We start from the raw sequence: 23672 nt of genomic DNA on the forward strand, positions 1-23672 counted from the left end.
CACACAGAGTCAAGCAACAGTGGGGCAACAGATACAATGACATATGTCATTCGGTATGTCTGAGTCCATGTAAATCTGGGATTTAACTATGTGAGAAAGGCCAAACACCAGAGATGCCAGCCATAACCTGCACCATTTGGCCCATTAAAATTGTCTCCATTTTCTCTGCTTTTCCACATGGAATCCTGCAAAAGATTACTAAAATATCGCAACATCTCCCCGCTCACGTTTTTGATAATGGTCACAGCATTGCAGTTTATCTATAGCATTGAGACAACATTTAGATTAATTCCAAATGATTTGATTTTCAAATAATGAGCATTTCAGGGGAAAACAAAATCAAGTACAACTACCTTAAACAAATGCTGGGGTTGATTATAAACCTACAAATTCATATTTGCAAATCTTATTCAAGCTTCTAGATGAACAATCAAGCTGCTTCCTTTAAATATGATGATCAGTGCCCTGTAGTATAGTTTTGCCCCAGCTAAGTATTTTAATTTAGGCCTAAATGATAAAACCACTTGGATTTCCCATCAGATCAAAGAGTATTAAAATATGCCAGGAGGATGAAGAGGCACCAATATTTTCCCTTTATTTCGATCAAATGGAGCAGAAGTGTGAGTCTGTACCTCCACAGCGAAGGTTGTGGCCTTCACTACTCCTGTATCCCTTGATGCCTGTAAGAACCTCCCTGAAATTATTCCTCATGCCTTCTAAACAGTGGGAGGTGAAAATGGCTGTTTATTACTAGGTTAACAAACAAATGAAACAAGCTCGTATACTCACAGTGAGGCTCATAAGGAGGAGGAGGTTCCCCACATGGAATGCACTCCATTTCTTGAAAACCACCCAATTTAGTCTTTCTATAAAATCTGGAATGAGAGAGGAGTGAAGGTCATCAGTTTTACGCAATATACATTTTGGGAACGTAGCAACACACTCAGTATTTGTCTTTGTGAGATTTTGGGACAAAGAATCAGAACTCACATGAACCACTGTAGTCTAAGAGTCTGAGAAAATCCATTTTCTCACCTCATACCCATATCAGCGATAAAGAACTGAAGGCCTTCCAAAAGGAAAACCAACTCACTAGAAGGAGATGGAAGTATGAATGTGAATTGCTTCTACCTTAGAAATAGTTATATTTTCAAAATAATATCTATGGTAAAGAAGGAGAAATATTATACTCTTACACAGTGTATTGAATTGACTACCAATACATGTCATTAGCCTCGAAGATGAATAGTAAGACAAGAGAAAAGCAATCTTACCCAGGTTAGGGGGTTATTGCCTTCAGAAAGGATGGAAATAAGATACTCATCATCAGTCCCTGTGCACAGGAATAATGACGTAAACCAAGGCACTGCCACAAAGTCAGTCTCCCAAACCAACATAGGGAACGAGATTTAACTGTACATCCCTACAAAATAAACTCTTATTTAACAAAACACGACTTTGTGGGGAAGAAAAAGAACTTCTAAATCAGTTAACGTTTTATGTTCCGTAGAAGCTTAATACGACAAAATAACTATGTATTTTGAAAAGGACTGTATCTCAAGAGCATCATCCAATCCATTCTACAAATATAGGAGTTATTTTGGTTACAATTCCAAGTTGACATGAACCTATATCATAAGTTGCCTCTAATACAACTCTATTTATTTGTCATTCCCATTGATTCTTCGGCAGCGAGGTACCTTTCTCATGTTGAAGCTTAGACCTATATCTGGATTTGAGAGAGCTTTCTCTAGGACCTAACCAAGATACTTGAACAGGAATGCTAATGCTGAAACAGAGTGGATTTAATGTGAAAAAAGCACAATCTCTTAAGAAAGATAATAAAAACAGATCGAAAAAATTCCTTCATAACTTCTGGCCTAACCTTCCTAACACTCTTCTGAACTTTCCCCGTAAGGTTCAAATGAACTACTTGCTTTCCCATTTCTTTTCTTCCCTGTAACTGACTGTAGAGAAATTAGCATGTCTTCCAGCATCCTAGAATCATTGAATTGTTATAACACAAGAGGCCATCGGGCTCTCTCTAGGTCAATCTTGTAAATCCTATTTCTCCATCTCCCTGCCTATTCATTTCCCTCAAGTGCCTGTCCAAATCCCTTTCCATGGCCCTGATTAACTCCATTTCCACCAGCTTTGCAAGCAGTGGGTTCCAAGCAATCATCACTCCCGCATTGAAAGATTTTCTTCAAACAGGCCTGTATCTTTTGCCTGTCACGTAAAATCTCTGTCACCATATCTACTAACAGGAACAGCTATTTGCTCTTGCCCTGTCTAAACCAGTTGTGATCCTGTACAGTTCTATCAAATCTCCTCTCAATGCCCAGTTTGTACTCATTTTTCCCCAAACACCTCCAAATGCTAGAACTCTTTACTCTCAATTTTCCTGACCTCTTACAATCCTCAAGGGTTTTATTAAACAAGGTCTTATCTAGTCATTGTGTCTTTTCCAACTTGGTGACACTTTGTACAGTGAGCAATGGTCCTTCAACATAGCCTCATTTAAAAAATGAGTTTTCCAATAATTATTGAAAAGTTCTGATTTTAATAGGTGAAGAAGTCAGATCAGCTGGAATAAAATGCTAACTGTGAAACCAACCACATAATTTTCAAAAATAGTTTCAGTTTTTGGTAATAGATTGATTGTTACTTGAATACTTCATAGTAACAGGAAGATTTTTACACATATTTAGATTGATCATTAATTCTACAAGTTGGAAATATCATAAGGAGAGCTTTAGACTGAGTGATATGTGCTTGTCTGAAGTATGTTTAGACTGAGAGTTTGCCTTTGATGTGAACATCCATGACACCATCACACACCTCACAATCTGTCACAACCTAGGCACTAACCCACCCCAGCAAGAGACTGAAAAGATCATTGACAGCTGTAAATAATACCTCTGAAGGAAAGACTCTACTGAAGTACTTAAACATGGTGATGAAGAGGAAAGCATGCAACGATATCTCAAGACCCTGTAATTACCACCTTCAAGATTGGAAAAATCTGATTGCAGTAATTACAGAGAGGTCTCGCTGATGTTTACCACAGATAACAAGGATCCTCTTCAATCACCTCCTCCCAGTTACTGAAGAGTTCCACCCTGATTCACATTTATCCAACAAGAGGTACAATGGGCATGATCTTCACTGTGTGATAAGTCCAAGGAAAATATAGAGAGCAGCATCAACCACCGTACATGGCTTTTAATGAGTTCATAAAAATCTTCAACTCTGTTAACTGGGAGTGATCATGGAGAATCCTTCTCAAATATGGCAGTTCCTAGAAATTTGATACAATCCTATGCATGTTACATAATGTCATGCAAATTGAAATCCTAACCAGATGGTCCACCACAGATCCAATACTAGCAAAGGCTGAGGTTAAGCGAGGCTTTGTCATTGCATCAATCCTCTTCTCAATTTTCCTTGTTGCAATTTTTCACCTCTTCTTCATCAAGCCCTCCCAGGGTGGAGTAAATTTACAGGACTAATGGAAAACCAAGAATACCCGAATTGCAGCCATATTCCAGGAATATGTAGACATTCCAATTGTGTGTGTTTGGAGGTCAAGCTCCATGTTATCCCTGACATCTTATTGAAAGGGTCTTACACTAAATATCTGTCAGATAATGTCCTCTACCTAACTGTCCAACACACACCATTCTCTGGCCATCAAGATCCAGGATGAAACCTTGAAAAACTTATCTCAGGATTATGTTTCAGTGAAAGCTGACAAATGACAAAATTCAACACCACCTCCAATGCGCTAGTGTAGCTTTCAGCCAATTGAAGAAGAATATTTTGAAGATCAAGATCTCAAAACTGGCCAAATGCCCACGGTCTACCAGGCAGCCATGATCCCACTCATCCTGTATGGTTTAGAGACATGGATAGCCTACAGCAGGCACCTTTGAGGAACTAGAAAAGCAAACCCTGCTAGCCTATTGGCAGGATAGGTGAACCAATGTTAACGTCCTCTCCCTGTCTAAGGTTGTCTACCATGAATTCCTGATCACACTCAACCATCTCCAATGGGGGAACCATAATGTGCACGTGACTGACACCAGACTCAAACACTCCCAAGCTCTGTAACAGCAAAAGATTGTGAGGAGGATTGGGTATAAATGTCCTCTCTGAATCATTGAAGTCCCTGGCCCAGGACCTCTCAAAATGGAGAAGGGGCTGCCAGGAGACCACCAAGTACCTTAGATCTCGACAAGGCCAAACGCCAATTGCTAAAGAAGTGTACGGCATCCCAAATAACCCACCCATCTGCCCTATCAAGCACATCTTCCCCATCCGTGCCGGTGTCTGCAGATCTCACATAGGACCTTTCAGCCACCTCAGAATCCACAGAATGGAATGGAAGCAAATCAGTCCTGACCTGAGAGAGGGCTGGACAGGACCTTTAAGTGACCAGATTCCACAAACCACTTCTGCACACTCTTCCTTGAATACAATTTCAAAATTAAACATCTTCCCTCCCCTCATCTGTCAACTCCTCTTGTAATTGACAGGCTTTTAAGCCCAAACTCAAACACCTTACTATTACTTACTTGTTGTAGCTCGCTCTTTATAACATTCTTTATGTGATCCCTGGCACTTCACCTAGGATTCTAGTTATAAACACTGAAACCTTTTCTCTCTAGAAGTGTTTCTACTAGAGTGAGATAGTTTACTTTTTTTTGCTGCACTCAGCTACAATTCCAAAAAATAAATCCTACACATAAAAATGACTATCTGAACAAGTGTGGAATATTTTTTTACTGTCCACCTTTGTTTGCAGTTCTCATTTCCTAGGTTAATTCCTCACCAAAGTAAATTGACAGGGTATTAAATTCAAGAATAGAAATAAAATGGTGGACATTCCATTTTACAAACTGACCTTCCGTAACAACCTTTAAAAGCATTATTTAGTGAACCAAGGAATGGGAAAAACCAGCAACAAAAAACATCAGGCTATCCAACTCAAGAGTGAGTAATAAACATAATGGCAGGCAATAAAACAGGAAAACATGCTAATGGCTTGTAAAAGTCAACTCTAAAAGTCAGAGTTGTCAGTGTTTGCAAAATGGTCAAGAAGTCACATACAAAAACAAATAAAAAGCAGGAATCGCAATTTTGACATGCCTTTGAACAGACTGATGTTCAAATTTAGCAACAATGTATTTAAGCCAGTACTTCTTAAAAACAATGCCATACTGTAACATAAAAAGTTGAGGGTGGTGGGCTAAATCATGGTAAACATTAATGGACTATGGGTAACACTAATCCAGGAGACATCAATGAATTAGTGGTAACAGAGATTTTAGGGATATTAATCAACTGGGGCAGTGCATATTGTGGGAGAATTGCATCTGACCACTGGCCCTACTTTGACCCCACTCCCCACACATCTTCATGTCTTCCCTAGTTCTTTGTTATCTTGTCCTATTGGTTGAACTCTTGACAACATAATAAAGCAAAGATGCCTGACATAGGCATGAATGGTGGGGGGGGGGGGGGGGGGGGGGGAATGAATGGAAGGTATGCACTTGCACTCTGTCCGCAATGGCCACCAGTTGCATGCCATTTCAATTCCCCTTCTCATTTCCACACCGACCTTTCCATTCTCGGCATTCTCTATCGCCAGGGTGAGGCCCAACACAAGCTAGAGGAACAAAGCCTCATATTCCACCTGAGTAGTCCACAACCCAATGGTATGAACATTGAATTTTCCAGTTCCAGGCAACCATTCCCTCCTTTGTCCACCCACCCCACCCCACTTCCAATACACCTATGGTCCTCCTATTTTTGTCCCCTCTCCCATACCCCCCTCCCCCAGATCCCCATCCATTTTTGACCCCCGTCCCCTTCCCTCTCCTGGTTCGATCCACTTACTACCCACACATTTTGCCCACTGGATTCACCCCCTGCCCCACATCTGGTTGCATCTGCCTACCTCTCCCCTCATTGCTCCGATTATCACCTTTCTTACTTATCAGATGACATCATTGGTAGCCTTTGTGTTCCCAGTTATCACTCTCCAGCATCTGTCACCACCTCACCCTCCCCTCCACCCACCTTCCATGGCTCCACCTGCCTTATTTTGCCTGTCTCCATCTATCATCCACCTGACTCTTTCCCAACTCCACCCCTCCCTTTCCCCTAGCTGGCTCCATCTATCCATTATCTTTTAGCCATCTTTGGTCGACCAATCATCTACTGGCCCCTGTCTCACCATTCCCATCTCCTCTTTATACTGGCTATCCTCCCACTCCACACTCAGCCCTGATGCAGGGGTTGAACCCGAAACGCCGAAAATTCCTTTCCCTCCACAGATGCTGCTTGACCCGCTGAGTTCCTCCATCAGTTTGTTATTCCAGATTCCAGCATCTGCAGTTTCTTGTGTCTCCATGCAAATGGAAACATGGGGAGTAATTACACTAAGGCTGGAGAGCTGATGGCACTGGAAGTGGTGGGAAAGGGGAGAAGGAGGATTTCAGGAGGCATGAATGTTAACATGAGTTGTGGGAGTGTTTTTGGGAGAGAGGAATGGGAATAGAAAAGGTAAAGGGACAGAAGGTTTGAAATAGGATGTGGGATCATCACCAATGTTTTCTTCTACACATTTCCTGTATCTGTCCATATTATGTGAACTTTCTGGTTTTACTGAATTGTTGCCTAGTGCTGTGCTAAATGATAAAGAGTTACCATCCCTAACAGAACAGTCCACTGGCAGGGTAATGTTTATGATGATCACCCTAGGTGAAAGGCCAACTCCTAATCACCCTTCTTTTCACAGGAAGTTTGAGTCCTGGCATATTTAGATTAATGCAAGGCACAAATAGCATTGGAATGGAATTATTGAAGTACAGATAAGTGCCACTAAAGAGGAAAGGACTGTGGACCCAGCTGAAAAAATACGAAGAGTACAGTATAGAAAGGAAAGTGAAATGGTCACCCAAACAAGGTTATAGTGGATTCCATATGCAGTCTCATTAAATTTCCCAGATCAGTTTCTATGGTACACTGTTCCTTTAACATTTTCCATCAACAAAAATAGCTATTAAAACAGAAAGTGAGATGTCTCCTGAATTAAGATGAATAGGGCAGATTATGAAAGATTCCGGTCATTTATTTTCCAAAATCACAAAGATACTGAGCACACTTTGTTTGTAGCCAAGCATCCTGTGGGAACTGATGTGGGATTTTTCCAGCACTTTATGACTTCAAAGAGATAAAACTAAGTCATCCCAGATACTTAAAAGGTATACAGATCACATCTGATGCTCCTTGAACCTACCCTGTCAAGCAGTCTCCACATACTGCGTTACTGGTGGCTGTGCAGTTGGCCTTCTGGATGCGATTTACGAGAGCACAGTCCAAGCATGGCTTACACTTCTGAAATCCCCAGTCTTCCTTGAACCTGCTTGGCCTGCAGGTCACGCACTGTCCATCATCCCCATATCCAAACCCACATTCCTGTAAGGATTAATAAGAAAAACCCAGTGTTAGAGATAAGAGAAAAGGAGTGAGAATAAGGGGAAATTACTTGCATAAAAACAAGAGGCATGTGTAATGAACACTGCAGACAGGCCTCAGTTGTGAGACAATGGCAACCTTTCAGCGGATTCAAATGCCCCTTTCACTGTTAATAATCTCGCTTACTGCTTTAATCAACACTTAATCATTCAGTTATTTCACAACGCACAGATAATTTGAATGACAATAAGGCTTGAGGTCCCCAACAGCTACATTATTAATGGCTATGGTGGAGTTATTTTTTTTAATTAACTTAGTCACGTGGAATGGAGTAAATGACATGTTTCTGCATTCATTCATTGTGTTATTCTAAAATCTGAATAGTGTAGAGAGGTTAATTTGCTTCCAAAGAAACGATTATATTTGTCCCTTTTAAGGACTCCATTTGAGGCTAAAATTCTACTTGTAAATTACGAAACTTGTGTTATTTTGCAACACTCTTTCCCCTGTGTTTGCAAATTAAATCAATGAATTAAACGTGAACCTTACTGATGCTCTGCCTAGAACCCTCAGTATAACATAAAAATTCCCTTCCCTTACTCAATTTACAAGTATTATTAATTATTTGGGCCTTTTTGCCAGTCAGTTAATGATCCCAAAACTTTATGTCTAAGCCCCAGATTGCAATTGGTAGTTGAATTCAGGATCCCAGCTGTCAGAGAAGTAATTGAAGTAAAAAAAAATAGAAATGTTGGAAGCACCCTCAGCAGGTCAGGCAGCAACTGTGGACAGAGGAACACGGTTAATATTTCAGGTCAAAGAACCCTTGTCAGAAATGGGAAAGAGAGAAAACAAGTTAGTTTTAAGTTGCAGTGAGGGGAGAGCAGGTAACTTCTCTTTTCCCGGTTCTGCTAAAGGGTCTTCAAGCCGAAACATTAACTCTGTTTTTCTTTCCAGGGATGCTGCTTCATCTGCTGAGTGTTTTCAGCATTTACCGACTTCCAGCACCTTTAATTTTTCACCAGTCAATTAATTTAGCATGAATTAAGCCTAAATGAACACCCAATAGCATTGACTCATAATCTATTTCATACAGATGATTCTAGGTCAATTCTCTGTGTTGTTCCCTTTCCAGTCTTGCCCCTTTTATCAATATTTCTCACACTTCCAATCTCATTTTGGGAAGTCAAACCCGGGCAGGACATACAGTGAATGGCAGGGCCCTGGAGAATGTGTAGATAAGATATCTTTATTAGTCACATGTACATCGAAACACACATTGAAATGCATCTTTGCATAGTGTGTTCTGGGGGCAGCCCACAAGTGTCGCCACACTTCTGGCGCCAACATAGCATGCCCACAACTTCCTAACTCATATGTCTTTGGAATGTGGGAGGAAACCAGAGCACCCGGAGTAAACCCACGCAGACATGGGGAGAACGTACAAATTCCTTACAGACAGTGGCCAAAGTTGAACCCGGGTCACTGGCACTGTAATAGCGTTACACTAACCGCTACGCTACCGTAGAATGGAAGGACCTCGGGATACAAATACATAGTTGAACAGGGTGTTGAAGAAGGCGTATGGCATGCTTGCATTCATTTCTGCGCACACATACACTCATATTCCTCTGCTCCTGCATGTTTGGAATTGTGCTCTTTAGTCTACTCTGTCTCTTCAAAATTCTTTCTGGTAAACTATAGCACTTCACATTTCCCTCTATTAAATTTCATTTTCCACTTGTTTGCTCATTTTGCTAGCCTATCTACGGCTTATTGATCACTGTTTACTACACTTCTGAGCTTTGTACATCTCACAAATTTGAAAAATTTATCCTGCACATCCCTGACTACGCTATTGATATAACAAAAAGTTACAGTGGTTCCACCATTGACCCTGGGAATCACTGCTGTCTGCCTTGCTCCAATCTGAAAAGCAATAATTTACCATGACACTCTGCTTTTTACCTTTAAGTGTTTTTTCCTAAACATGTGGCTGGTAACCTTTTTAATTCCAGTGCCTCAATGTTGCTGTGCAGCATTTTATGCCGGACTTTATCAGCTGCCTTCTGAAAGTTCATGTCCGTGACACTCCTCTGCACTCCCTCATCAACCTTCTTCATAACCTCATTAAAAAATCTGGTTAGTCAAGCATGATTTGTCTTTAATAAATTTGTATTGGCTCCTCTTTTTCAACTCAATTTAGAGAAGTCGATTAATATTATTGTTTCTAAAAGCTTCCCTACAACTAAGATTAAGATGATTGGTCGGCTATTTCTTGGCATGTCCTTATAGCCCATGTTGAGCAAGGGAATGAAGCTGCTATTTTCCAGTTCTCCTGCACCTCTCTTGATTCTGGCAAGCTCCACCCCCATCTCCATCAGCAACCTTGGATCTATCCCATCTGGACCTTGTTCATATGTAGCATATCCACCCTGTTTAGTAACTCCTTCTCAATTTTCACTCCACTCATTAACATTGCTACCTCTCTCTGCTGAGATTTTGGCAGCATCCTCTAGATTGGTAAGGGTTGAAGCAAAGTATTGGCTCAGTGTTCCAGTTATTTCTTCCACCTGCATTCACAGATCATCTTCTTTATCCTGAATTGCATGATCTTTCCTCTTATTGCCCAGTTTAGTATCTACGTACCTGCAGGAAACTTTAGATTCCCTTTTATGTTAATAGCCACTTTCTTTCTTGTACTGTCTTTGGTAATTTTCTTTTCCTTCTTACTTACCCGCCCAGATTCCTATATTCAGCCTGTTTCTCCCTGGACTTATTCATCTGACACACGTCATACTCCCTACGTTTTCCCTTTCATCTTCACTACCTCCTTTGCCATCCAGGGAGCTCTGGCTTAGTTCCCTTATTTCCTCCTTGTGGGAATGCACTGAGCCTGTAACTGAAACATCTGCTTTTTAAGTGCTACCCATCATTCCACTGCAGTTAACCTTCTGCTATCTCCACTTTTCCTCAGGAGCATTCTTCCTCATGTTATTGAAATTAGCCTTCCTCCAATTTAGTTCTACTTTGGATTTCTCTTTGGGCCTCCCCATTATTAATCTCAACCTTATGGTCCAACAATCACTGCCTTCCAAGTGTTCTCTTACCGTCACATTATCTACTTGGCCTACCTCACCCCCACCCCCACCCCAAAATTAAATATGAACATAAGCAGGAATGGGCCACTTTGGTTCCTCTTCACTTTCCTGTACTTTCCTTATATCCTTTGATTCCAACGTTCTCTGTTTTTGTCCCAGTAACAATGCCTCCTTCCTTGCTGGGTTGGCCAGCATGGATTGTGGATTGGTCAATGGACACAAATAGAGTGTAAAAATAAAACAAATTACTTTCAGGTTAGGGTGCCACGGTAACTGGTGTTGGGATCAAGAAAGTTCTCTTTAAGAATGCCCTTTCCTTCTTTACCCTTCACTCTAATGTAGTGGCAATTGAAAGCACCCAAAATCAATATTCTACAGTTCTTGCACATTTCCTTGCAAACTTGTTGTCTTCTGTCTATTTCCCACACGCTATTTGGTGGCTAAAGAATACTCCCTGTAGTGTGAATAGTGAAAAAAATGCATTTTCCAGTTCTTTCTAGTTCTCTTGGTTGGCGTACAGGCAGCAGTGGTCTGAAGATGCCATAATGTCAGTTTATGATGGTGAAACAAGACAAATACCATAAAGTTCAGCTGATGCTCAAAGTGAGCCTGTCAGAGGTAATCTACTGTGCAATAAATCTAAGTGTAGGCTTAAGTGATTGAAATAATTTTCCCTGTGGTGAAATAATAAAATTATTTATTGGAAATTTTAGCTTCTAGCTAATCCTAGTTAATTTTGACAATTAATGGATAATTAATACTTGAAATCTTCATAGATACCTACGTAGGTTGACTTATTTTCACTCTTGTTCTTTGGTTTTGAGGGGGCTAACGATCCAGACACTCTTGTCATACATGGGGCTGGAGGTAGTTGATGGGGCAGTTGTGTGCAGTCCTTTCCATCAGTTTTGCTGTCCTCTGTGTGCTCCTGAGTAGTGGCTCAAGATTAGTGCCATCCTGCATATTCCTTGTCCATTTTCAGTAGTCATGTCCTGGTGGTTCCCATGAATCAGTGAGGATATTACATTTTATATTGAGGGTTTTGAGAACACCCTTGAAGCTTCTGTCTTCTTGGAAATCTCTTAATGTGGGTCTTGGAATGAATTCCTGAATTTTGCAGAGAACATATTGCTGGTACCTCTCCAGTGCTTTGAGGTACCTGCTTTTTTTAATGTTCATTTTCATGTCTGGGCATCACCAGCAAGGCCATCATCTATTGCTTACCTCTAGTTGCCCTTGAGAAGGTGGTGTGAGCCACCTTCTTGACTGGCTGCAGTCCTTCTGGTGAAGATGATCTCACAATTCTGTTGAGCAGGAAGTTCCAGGATTTAGACCTAAAGACCAATAATGTATTTCCAAGTTGGGATTGTGTGACATGGAATGGTATCCACGTCTCAGGAAGGCACAGCATTGCTGCCTAGTAGGCTATGAACTTTGTGCTGAGTTTGAGGTCTAGATCTTCATACGCTTTTTGTCGCAGATAGCTGAAGGCAGTGCTGATGTACTGGAGGCATGGTGAAAGTCACCATTGATGTTCTCCTTTGCAGAGAGATAGATCTCAAAAAATGAGAAGTGGTGTTCATTTCAGTTATAAGAACTGGGGTCTACTGAAGGTTCTTCGACTAGAAATATTAACTCTTGTTTTTTGTTCCACAGATGCTGACTGACCCGCTGAACATTTCCAGCAATTTCTGTTTTTATTTAAAGCTCAATCATTGTTGAGTTAATAAAAGCGATTGATCCTTCAGCGTATTTTCTTACAGCCATATACAAAGGAACTTAGATAAAGCAATTTTTGTACTGATATTATCAGTTCCCCATCTTGCACCCACTCAGATCATGGGGCTGAACATGCAGTAAAGACATATTGAGACATCTACATATGCACTTGACATAATACTAAGACTAGAACAATTCTTGGACAAGACAAAATGAACAGCAATATTGTTCATGCAAAGTACTGAGTTTATTAGGTAACACTAGTTGACAGACAGCTGGCAGCATTTGGTCTCTAGTGCTCCATGAATACGGATGATGTTGTCTTCAGTCTGTTCTTCTTATGAGGTCCTCAAGCCTGTGTGAATCTTTCTTCCACGTGTTTATTTTTATCCCTCATTCTTCAGATAATTGCCACTAACTAATCTCAATAAATCATCTTTAACAAAAGTTAGTTGATTTAATTGGCTCTTGTGGTCAAAAATGTCACAGCCACTCTAGATTCAGGTGACTTTTTACCTTCACCCAGGTCCATACTTAATGATAGGTTGGCCACTGTTTACCATTCTCTCCTTCACACAAGTCATTGACACACATTCCTCTTGACCTTGTCAACATAATAACAATACAGGCTTGGTTTGATTTGCCTTTGCATACAATTTTTCTAAATAACAAACGGACAAGTGATTGCACCAATGGTCACTGCACAGAAAGGCCACTTCAACAAAGAAACATTTACATCTCATATCAGTTCTGCAGCATCACCAAGTCTAAAGACCATTATCAGGATCAAACCAACCAATGTATGATTTACATATTAGCTACACTGTTCTTTAATCCTTAACCTACCCAGGCAAGCTTCCCATCATTCCTTACAATTACAAGTTTAAGAGTATTCACAAGTAAAAGATCAAGAGGGATTCGTTCAATACGACAATTCAAATGGTCGGATGGAATAAAACACACCTTTCACATAAAAACTCAGATTCTAACTGCTTTCACTGAAAATCAATGTCAATCTCACCTTTGGTGAAGGTCAAAGTTTGAAGACTTCACTACCAATTGAGAACTACTTTCATATAGGGCTATGTGGGAGGAAAAGGCTAGATAAATCTTCGAGCGGGATAAAATGTCGGCACAACATTGTGGGCTGAAGGGCCTGTACTGTGCTGTAATGTTCTATGTTCTATAACAGAGTAGAACAGTTCCTTCAATAGTTGGTGAGTAAGTAACTGTCAATCATCATACAGATCAGAAGCATAGAACATTACAGCACAGTACAGGCCCTTTGGCCCACGATGTTGTGCCGAACTTTAACCTACTCCAAGATCACCCTAACCATTCCCTCCCACATACCCCTCCATTTTTCTTTCAGAAGTGTGTAGGATCAGAACCCAGTCTGAACTGAGTACATTGATAAAAGCTAGGGCAACATTTGGGGTTCCTAAATTACTTTCAGTGCCTGTGGAAAAGGATGGGCAAATCGTTCTTCATTCTGATCTCTATCTGATAAAGTGTTGTGAGGAAATGTGTTTATGTACATACGCCACAATTCATTGTCAAGGCTCACAAATGAAGCCACGGGCAGATGCCATAATAGAACTAAACCCCAGCCACAGTTCATAGCTATTAGAGAGGAAGGAGCAAATTGGAATCAGAAAACAATTAGAATATATGGGAACAACTTTTAAAATAAATCTACATGGACTATATTTATTTTGAATCCTAACCTTCTGTTCTGAGCAGTTTTTCAGTCATTAGCTGCGTTTAATAATGTTGATAATTTGGAAAGTTCCTAGCTCATTGAAGTAATTTGCTTTGGAATCTCCCACTAGGTCAGCAGCAGATCCAGTCCTAAGGAGTTCAAATTTGCTCTCTCTTGTTAAGTCATACCATCTGTCTTGTGTGTTATCAACAACTGGGATCAGTACAGAATTTTCTGTCCTATCTTCATAGGAGATAACAGTGGAGATTTCAGCAAGGCCACCAGCTACAAATGATGCAAAATTTAGTTTTAGATTTTCAGTGTAATTTTCAAGATAATTAATTGGTGATGTGATTATGTCACTGATCATAACAATGAACTCTTTGTTTAGTACCTGGCAAACAGCCTTTAAAAACCACGATTCAAATGGACAAAAACTCAGACACTGAAGAGGGGCTCATATTAAATGGCTGTTAATCAAATGCTATTTGAAGAAGTAAGATTGTTCCTTCATTAACTTGATAGATATGGACAAGAATGATGTTTTCAATTTAGATCAATTCTGGCAGGTCAAGTGGGGTATGCTACAGATTCATGAGCCTGCCCTATTTGACCTGCCATTAACTTATTTGAATAAACACAGACTATAAGGGTTCTTTGGTCTATTCAGAGAGAAAAAAAATCTTTTTTGTTATCTTCTTATCTAGTGGCACATATTCCCATAGATGCATTTTTACAAAGGAAAGAAAGAGTTTCCCAAGTTCATTATCATAGTCATAGAGTCATACAGCATGGAAATAGGCCCTTCAGCCCAATTGGTCCATTCCAACCAAGATGCCCCATCCAGGCTAGTCCCATTTGCCAGTGTTTGGCCCATAACCTTCTAAACCTTTCCAATCCATGTACCTGTCCAATTGTCTTTTAGAAGTTGTTATTGTACCTGCCTCAGCCACTTCCTCTGGCAGCTCATTCCACATGGATACCACCCTTTGTGTGCGGCATGGTAGTGTAGCGGTTGGCGTAATGCTATTATAGCGCCAGCAACCCAGGTTCAATTCCCGCCGGTGTTTGTAAGGAGTTTGTACATTCTCCTGCGTGCCTGTGTGGGTTTCCCCCAGGTGCTCTGGTCTCCTCCCACATTCTAAAGACATACAGGTTAGGAGCTGTGGGCATGCTATGTTGGTGCCGGAAGAGTGGCGACACTTGCGGGCTGCCCCCAGCACATTCTCAGTAATGCAAAACGATGCATTTCACTGTGTGTTTCGATGTACATGTGACTAGCAAATAAATATATTAAGTACCTATCTCAAACGTTGCCCCTCATGTTCCTCTTAAATCTTTCCCCTCTCACCTTAAACCTATGCCCTCTACTTCTTGATAGCTCAACTCTGGGAAAAAGACTGAGTGCATTCACCCTATCTATGCCCCTCATGATTTTACACATGTCTATAAGATCACCTGTCAGTCTCCTATGCTCTAAGGAATAAAGTCCTAGCCTGTTCAAACTCTCCCTAGAACTCAGTCAAGTGACTGGAGATTGTAGTGGCCCAGCATTGGATACAGGGACAGAGTGGTGCATCCAGGCAGTCAAGAGGTGGACTGTGTGACTCCTGTTGGCATATGTTCCTCTGGCAGCACTCTGATACTTCACCTTAGCCGTCATCTTTCATCTGCAAGATTAAATAGTGATGACAGACTTTTTTTGTCATTGGGGCATTCCAGGTATGATCGAACCTGTCCTTATCCAATGATAACATTTCTTTTCCATCAGGAGTGACTGCATGACAATGAAAATTCAGACTGACCTCTGTTCTGAATCTTGGATAGATATTACAATGAAGTGCCTCCATTATCAAAAGGAGATCATCTGACTGTGCACAGACCATCAGAATCTATTTTCTGCCTTTATAGCTTGTTTTCTCAGTTTGAAGTACATTCATCATTTTTAAATTAATTCTGTCTTATTCTTTCTTTGACAAAAGGAATGTGACCAGTATTAGCTCCTGCAGTATATTTTCTTGTTGATTTAGGCTTGCTTCAAAAACTATCTCCTCCAAGTAAAGGGGCCAGAATCAAAATGAACTTTAATTAGAATTTCCTCTGCCAAAAAATAAAGGGCCTACAAATGAGATCAGTGTATTTCAGACTGCATTGGCAGAACCAAGTTCTTTATACATAAACGCTGCAATATTAACAAGTTCTAAAGACTTTGAAGTGTGTGTCAAGAATGAATTATAAAAAATGGCTAATGAAAAGCCTACTTCCTGACTTTGTTTAAAAGAATGTATGGTAACATTTAGATAAGATGTGGGTTGGGTAGGAGTCATGCAATTCTTCAAAGAAGGATCCACAGATCCCAAACTGGATGTAGACATGGTTCAATCCACTACATAAAGGAACAGTTTTAAATAACCAGCAATTCACTTTTCCATCCATGTCTACACTTGTCACATTGTTTGCTGAGCACCAGTAAATGAAACTTTGTAGTGCAGATTACAGATTCATTTAGGCTTGTCATAGAAATAGCATATTTTGCATCATATCTCTTTTTGCCTGCAATGTATAGAATCTTCTGTTTTCTGTCATAAGAGTGGTAAAACTAGTGCAGAATTTATTTAATAAAGTTAATTGTTTGGTGCCTAAAGGGTAGCAGAAATAAACAATGCAATATATTTTAAATTTTTTGTTACTTTGAATGAATCAGCATAAAGAAACAATGATCAATGTATAACGGTGACAGTTGCTAGTATCTTCAAGAGAAACACCTCACTGAAATTTGTTTAGGTATATCGCAGTCTATCCATAATGTCGTAACATAAAAACAAAGAGCTTGTATTTAAAAAGCACCTTTCCTGTTCTCAGAACTTCACAGTTAGTGAAGTACATTTCTGAAATATTGTCACTGTTGTAGCATAGAAAACATGATGCTGATGTTGATTGAAAGAGTAAGTATTGATCAGGATATCAGGGGCAGCATCACTACTCTCCTTTGAACAGCAGCATGCAATCTTTTATTTTCACTAGTGTGGGCAGAAGAAGCCATGGTTTATTATCTCATCTAAAAGGCAGTGAATGCAAAAGTGCATAGGAATGTTAAGTTTAGATTTTGTGCTCATATTGCTGGAATGGGACTTGAACATGACTCAGAAGGAAGAGCACTACCTTCTGAGCCAAGACTTGTAGCTGGAAATGGCTCCCTCCAGCTATGGATCAATTGGAGATTCCTATCCCAACACCAGCCCATGACCTCCCTCTGTTTCTGAAATTGCTGCTGATTTAGTCACAGACTTGAAACAAAAAGGCTGGTTTTCTCTCTCCACATATGCTGCTTAACTTACTGAATGTTTCTAGCACTTTCCATTTTTATTTCAGATTTCCAACACCTACAAAATTTAGCTTTATTTTCTATAATGAATACAGTAGTCTTGAGATTTACAGTAACATTTCAAATGAATAAGCATTACTAATCAACTAAAAGATCAACTGAGATTATAAAATTATTTTACTTTTATTAGGCTTTACAACATTTTGTAAGTCAGGTTCTTCGTAACGCATTCTTTTGACTTGAGGTTATGCTGAATGGCGGCAGTTTTTATTATTTTCTTAGTTACCATAGTGATAAACCAACATAAATTCACAAGTTGGCCAAGACATCAAAGATGTAGCCAACTATAACCAATTTTTGAATGAACATTTCATTTAAACAATTTCATAAGTTTATTTTCTTTTGTACTTAAGAGTTGTAAAAGAGAATACATCTGACAATACTAACTATGCTTCACTTGAATCAATTCCAATGTAATGACGTTTGTTCCTTTTTACAGTTCTTTTCAGTCCTTTCATAAGATATATGTTAAAACAATTCAATAGATTGCATGTCTCAACTTAGCACATTTTCAATTATCAAATTTTCCTCTGTCTTAGAACTGCCAAGAGAATCCTGAGTTGCTTGAGTTCCACTTTTTTATTTTTAATTCTTTAATTATAGCCTTTAAAATGTTTCAAAATGTTCTCTGTGCTAAAATAAGAAAAACTAAACCTGCATAGTCTGTGTGAAGTGAGTCAGTGTATCGGAGATCACTCTTCCTTCCAACCATTCGCGTCACCAAATTTAAAGGCATTAGATCCAAAGATACATTGTTCTTTGGTGACAATGATAAATGAAAGTTGTTTTGCTGGCTCCTCATAGCCAGAGGTCAGGCAAAGGTAAAATGCCAGATTTTGTGAGATTAGTGTTGAGAAACACTTATTTTCCTGCCTTCCTCCAAGTGGCTGCTCATAGTTTGCAATAAACTAATGCTAATAAACATGCCGCATCTATATGTCTCGTATTGTGCTACATGCACTTCCCTTATGGTGCTAATTTAGATAAACATGATTTAAATATAAATATAGAAAAATTATAATGTGTTATGAAACACAGTGGAAAGATCTGTTTAACCAGTCAAATACCACACCACCACTGCAATAATTTCACGCATCTAGGTCACACTGACCACATCAAATTCTGCTGTGAAAGTTTTACAACTATTTCATCACATATATTGAAATATTATCACATAATTAATGAATTATATAGCTAATGAATTTAGTAGCCCACAAGCCTGCTCATAAATGTACCTAATCCACCTTCTGATTTTTTAATACCTCCTGCCATCATACAAAATGAATCCGGCATCCAGCCTCTCTCACTCACAAACATTAACACACCTGGATTTTGTGCTGAAAAGCTCATGAGGTTATCAACCACAACAAAGACTCTTATTTTACCAATGATTCTGCCACACCCTATGCTCTGTGGTGCCTGCAGCACATGCTGCCTGCTCTCCTGTGTTTACTCTGCCTGGCACACTGTGGTTCGTTTCCAGGAAGATTAACAAAACAAGGAAAACAGGAAGAGAGAGCAAGTAACAGAAACACATAGTGTAGAAAGAAACATGGAAAGAAATAGAGTGAAAAAGTGGGTGATGTTTACCCCTAAACTTCTCTCCACATCCCAGGAAAGCAGGTATACCAGATTAGAAAAATGAAGGCAAACTTTCAAATGAGCACTTATCCTAGCAGAGTTAGTTGCCCCTTAAAGAATCCATTTGATTTTCATCCATTAAATCCATTGGAATGAAAATTGATTGTGTTCTCTAAAGGGCGACCAATCTGATTTTAAAGATTATTACTTACATAGTGGAAATGAAAGACCAAGTCACCTGCTGTCAAGACATTCCCACAACATATAAATATTCACAATCCAAAATACACAAGAAGGACCACACAAACAATTATGACTGGAACCAGCCAATCTGACCTTTCCTCATTGTCACATGGCACTGACAAACAAACAAAGCCCTCAAATATAAGATAAGATCTCTTTATTAGTCACATGTACATTGAAACACACAGTGAAATACACCTTTTGCGTAGTGATTTGGGGGGCAGCCTGCAAGTGTCGCCACGCTTCCGGCATCAACATAGTATGCCCATAACTTCCTAACTTGTACGTCTTTGGAACGTGGGAGGAAACCAGAGCACCCAGAGGAAACCCACGCAGACATGGGGAGAACATACAAACTCCTTACAGACAGCGGCCGGATTTGAACCCGGGTCGCTGGCGCTGTAAAGCATTATGCTAACCACTATGCTACCGTGCCTGACCTGATACATTTTTTGCGTAGTGATTTTGGGGGGCAGCCCACAAGTGTTGCCACACTTTCAGCACCAACATAGCATGCCCACAACTTCCTAACCTGTACGTCTTTGGAATGTGGGAGGAAACCAGAGCACCCGGAGGAAACCCACACAGACACGGAGAGAACGTACAGACTCCTTACAGACAGTGGCCGGATTTGAACCCAGGTCTCTGACGCTGTAAAGCATTATGCTAACCACTATGCTACCATGCCTGTGTAAGACCATGAAAAAAAATGTTGACAGTTCTGCTTTTCGGGTTATAGCAATACATTACATTGAAACTGAACACAAAATCAGAGCCACAGAATATGTGCACAAGTAGCAGACACGGGAATATTATTCAAGTGATTTATCCAGACTGCATTAAATAATGCATATAAAATATTAAAGAAGGAAACAAATTATACTGGAGTAGCATAGTGTAGTGATAAATAGGTTTTAAGAAGCAATCTGGAATAGAAGAAAGAGCTTTGAATCAAAGTTCCAAAGTACTCAATTAGAACTACACCTAGTAAATTGAAAAATGGTAAAATGATTCATTCAGTAGGCTGTGTTTTGAGAATATCTCTGTTAAGTATGCACTTAAAAAAAAAATCTTTTGTACAAAAATGCAATGTATTATATAGGCCAACAAGCCCTCAAACCTGTATTGTTTTAGGATATGTTAATAGTGCTCCATCTTTTGATCTCAGCCAGGTTAAGTATTGCCCTCATTTTTTTGAGCCAACTCGCTGTTAAAATTTGCACAAATTAATCCCCGTCTAATTTCTCCATATATACATGAATTGGTGGGTTGTACAATGCACTCAATGTTCAAAGCACTTTGCAGGTAAATGGACAGAGCAACTTGCCTTGGTATCTGGAACATGTCCAGATTGTGTAACTTGTGATTCAATGTCTATAGAGCCTCTATCACTACAACATATGCAAAAGCAGGAATGGACCGATGAAACAGCAGAAGAGATCAGTAGAAGTTTTGTATTATATATGTGCTGGAGTAGATAAACCAGTATTTTCTCCATTTTTGGGTGTTATTACATCTAATTATTGCACATTCCACAGAGTGTAAACCAAATTTCACCCTTTAAATGGCTAGCAACACTAAAAAAAACACGAAGCAGTAACATTACAGATATATTATCATTGTTTGATTTTCTGTCATTGCTTCTAATGAAATCCCCATAGAGAACCAGGCTTAGCTGGAATTTTGATTGGCAGTCATTCAATTCTACAAAAAAAACATATTAAACTTGTTATAGATATAAACCCTTATGGTTGCTTGGCTCCTGCGATAAGCGATCAAGTGTACGTGTATTCACTAAAAATTTGAGGATAGGAATTTCCAATGTTGTTCACTACAAGTGCTCAATATTCCCATATTGCATACATTCTACATGTTTTACCTTTAAAATAAAGATCAGGGAACGTGCAAAAACAGCACACACAAAGGAATGTTACTCAAGGACGTTAAAGCTTTTAGATATGAATATTAGTGATTGGAAGTTCTATTCTTTGAAGACAAAACAATTAAGATGAAAATTAATGAACTGCTTCAAAAGAAAGCTGAGAAAAGGCATCTAACACAGAAAGTATTTCAAAGCAGCCAAGAGCAAGCTGGGTATTTACTCAGCCCTTTTAAGGCCAAAATCAGTATTTGTTTTTGATTGGAGAAAATATAAACATTGATAAGAGAAAATATTATTATTGATGGGTAATAAGTGGGCAATTATGCAAATAAAAATAAAGAACCTACATTTGTATAGTATCATATCATAGTTAATTAATTACTTTTTAAACGTAGTCATTACTGTTATTGGACAAACATGGCTGGCAGTTTGCACAATCCACAAACAAAAGACAGGTTAACATCTGAAGAAATTATTTTTAGTGAGATTAAGGATAGTCAACTCTCTGCCATTCTTCAAATCTTTTACATCCACCTAAGCAGGCAAATTAGAGTTTATTTTAACATCTCACTTATCATTGCATAATAAGTGAGTTTAACCCATATTATAAGGCTTTATACCACATACTTCTGAGCCAGATTATAGAATTCTCCAAATGGTCCAGAAAGTTGCAGAAGACTTCTGAATCAGACTTGTTTTCACTTGACATACACATGCATTTTCCAGCAGGAATAACCTTAATAGTGATCAGGAATTGCAAATGTGGCTGATATTTCCACTCCCTAGCTTGGGGCACTCAGCCCAGTTGTAGGACTCCTGCTGCTTCCCTAGCTGAGATTAGCAACTCACCACATAATGCCGTAAGGTCTAACATAAACGTTCTTTCCAAAATAAAGGGTTATAAAATGAAGGCAAGGAAGGCAGTTGTGCTGGCAGTGCAGGACTACCAGAGGAAGACAACAAAATCATAAACAGAAATTATTAATTTTATTACCCATGCTTAAACATGTGTGTAATTTTTCTCCTCATTTCCCAGGCCAATGATCAAAATTCGTAATGGTCCATGAACAACAAAGACTTTGTTGAACACAAAGGCACAATGTGCATTAGAACAAGCACTTGAATTTCAATGGGTGACATGGCATTCTCACTAACAAAAAGTCACCATTGTCCCTGACTTTTTAGCATGACCATGTAAAGCAGTTCTAATGTGGCTAGGAACAAGATGACAGAACTAAGGATAACTTGAAGCCAAAATAGTCATCAATGTCTAACAAAGTAAACAACAACTTAATCTAGTTCCCAACAAAAGGACTTCTAAATCACTTCTCTCTTCACACCCCACCAACAATTCTACTTTCATGCTAATCATTAATCAATTTTAACCAGGTTGCATTTTAAATCAGGATTTTAGCTGTTGCAAGTCATTTTGATTATTTGATGCCACATTTATTAACTATTTGAGAATTACTGGAAATTTTTGGACCTGCTTTAAAAAGTACATTTTTGGTCTGAGAAGCGATAAATCGATTAATCGCAGTATGTTGTCACTACATTCTGTTCACTTTACTTTCAAACACAAAATTCCATTGTCTCACATCACACTTGCTCCAGAATCCACACTGAATCACAAAGTGTAGACAGCATAAGAACTCTTTACTGCACCCCTGCCTTAACCATAACTCCCTTGGACCTTTCTCTGTTCAGAGAGCCAGAAATGACAATCAAACCAGGCAGTTGGGGGGGGGGGGGGGGGGGAAAGATATGAAGTAATCAGTGATGATGAAGACATAGAGCCACTCAATTTCACACCCATAGCCAATAATTAAAGATACTGAAATGTCATGCAACTTGGAGGACAGCATAGAGGTGGAATCTGTACATAGTGGGATATTGGGAATTAGCCTTAAACCAGCCAGAAGGATGGACAGTTGCCAGCTCAGCAATGAATGAAGTTACACACAGATGTAACTGGAGAGGATCAGATGAAGATTTTGAAGAAGATGGGTATGCGCAACAAAATACATTGAGAAGGCTACCAGAAACGTGGAAGAACATGAAACGTATCTGCAATAACGTGGCACGTGGGTTTGCATAGAACCTGGAGACCATCCTTTCTGGCATGGAAGTGATGGCCAACTTTATGTGCACACTTGCCAGTCTGCTAGCCAGTGTCACAACTTCCATTACAGAGCAATCTCTGAGCACTGCAGTAGAAGGTCAGGCTGCTGCAATGTCAATTTACAGCCCTGCAAGTTCATATTGCTCTCATGTCTGTGGTATAAAATGTTCAAAGGGGCCTGCAGGGGGCACCTTCAATATACCAAAAAAGGAAGCTCATGTCTTTCGAACAATGCAAGTTCAGGTTAAAAGAAGGCATTACCTAGAGTGTAGCATGGTATCGTATTAGCACTGCATGCTGTGGTGATCTCTGTTCTGTATAATTCCAGTGGATAAATAATGTGTGTACAATAATGCCTTCGCCCAAGTAAACCAGTGAAAATGGTACCAGCATTGTGAATGCTGCCATGGATGTAATTTTGGTCACCAGTGAAGAGTAGGGAGCCTTATTGT

General features: G+C 39.5%; 1 protein-coding gene across 3 annotated transcripts in view; it reads right to left on the reverse strand.

Moving 5' to 3' along the window:
* The window catches only part of LOC127575944 (tumor necrosis factor receptor superfamily member 19-like), a 65770-nt gene that overhangs the window by 36192 nt on the left and 5906 nt on the right, over positions 1-23672 (reverse strand). For all 3 annotated transcript variants that reach the window (XM_052026210.1, XM_052026211.1, XM_052026209.1), the window contains 2 exons: positions 7307-7485; positions 790-875 (listed from right to left, as the gene is read on the reverse strand). In XM_052026210.1, coding sequence (XP_051882170.1) covers positions 790-875; positions 7307-7485 — 265 coding nt within the window. The remainder of the gene's footprint in view (positions 1-789; positions 876-7306; positions 7486-23672) is intronic.

Source organism: Pristis pectinata, chromosome 11, assembly GCF_009764475.1.
Source record: "Pristis pectinata isolate sPriPec2 chromosome 11, sPriPec2.1.pri, whole genome shotgun sequence".
NCBI classification, from domain to species: Eukaryota; Metazoa; Chordata; class Chondrichthyes; order Rhinopristiformes; family Pristidae; genus Pristis; species Pristis pectinata.